The sequence below is a fragment of the Penaeus monodon genome, chromosome 34, assembly GCF_015228065.2.
Source record: "Penaeus monodon isolate SGIC_2016 chromosome 34, NSTDA_Pmon_1, whole genome shotgun sequence".
NCBI lineage: Eukaryota > Metazoa > Arthropoda > Malacostraca > Decapoda > Penaeidae > Penaeus > Penaeus monodon.
Window position 1 is genome coordinate 28,252,675 of NC_051419.1, and position 718 is coordinate 28,253,392.

General features: G+C 30.1%; 1 protein-coding gene across 1 annotated transcript in view; it reads right to left on the bottom strand.

Moving 5' to 3' along the window:
* Positions 1-143: 143 nt before the first annotated feature.
* LOC119594675 (sialin-like) overlaps positions 144-718 on the bottom strand; it is a 9,118-nt gene continuing 8,543 nt past the window's right edge. Inside the window, exon 10 of the mRNA XM_037943732.1 lies at positions 144-359. Coding sequence (XP_037799660.1) covers positions 337-359 — 23 coding nt within the window. The 3' untranslated portion in view covers positions 144-336. The remainder of the gene's footprint in view (positions 360-718) is intronic.

A 718-nucleotide genomic window follows, 5' to 3' on the forward strand; every position in this document is an offset into this window, starting at 1 on the left:
AATGTTAAAGCTTATACATAATGTAACCTTTAAGTCTATAAATAATTTGGACGCGATAACTAAGTTATGAGCTCAAGTTAATAACTTACTTAATACTTAAGGCTTCTTCCATACGAAAAATTATATTTTTTATATATATTTCAAATGTTATTACAAAGTAATTGATAAATACCAAGAAATAGTAAAATCAGAAGAATAAATACGAAAACAAAGAACAGAAAAAATAAATGAATATGTTTGATGATAAATTCAAGATTTTATGCAATATGGCTGTGTTTCTGATGAGTCATTTTACACGGGTTGCACTGTTGCAATTTCTCAAAGTTATCTGCATCTTCAGTATCTTTTCTTCTTTGGACCTGTAAGAATATAGTATCATTAGTATTATTTATACAGGCTACTACTAACAATAGGTGCTACTATTAGTGATACCATTATTATCATTCTTATGTCATATAGTAGCATCACAACAATTATCATCACTGCATTACTTCTAATTTACAAAATGCAGTTTTAAAACTAATACACAGTTTATCCTAATACCACAGCTGTTACCAAGACTACTACCACAACAACCTCTATACTATTCCCTCGACAAGTCCCACTCACTTTCTTCCACACATGGTTTTCACATTTCCTTAGTGGGGAAAATGTTGCATAAAGTATCCCATAATATCACAGCTATAACTAATACTCCTGCCACCTTTACCATTACCAT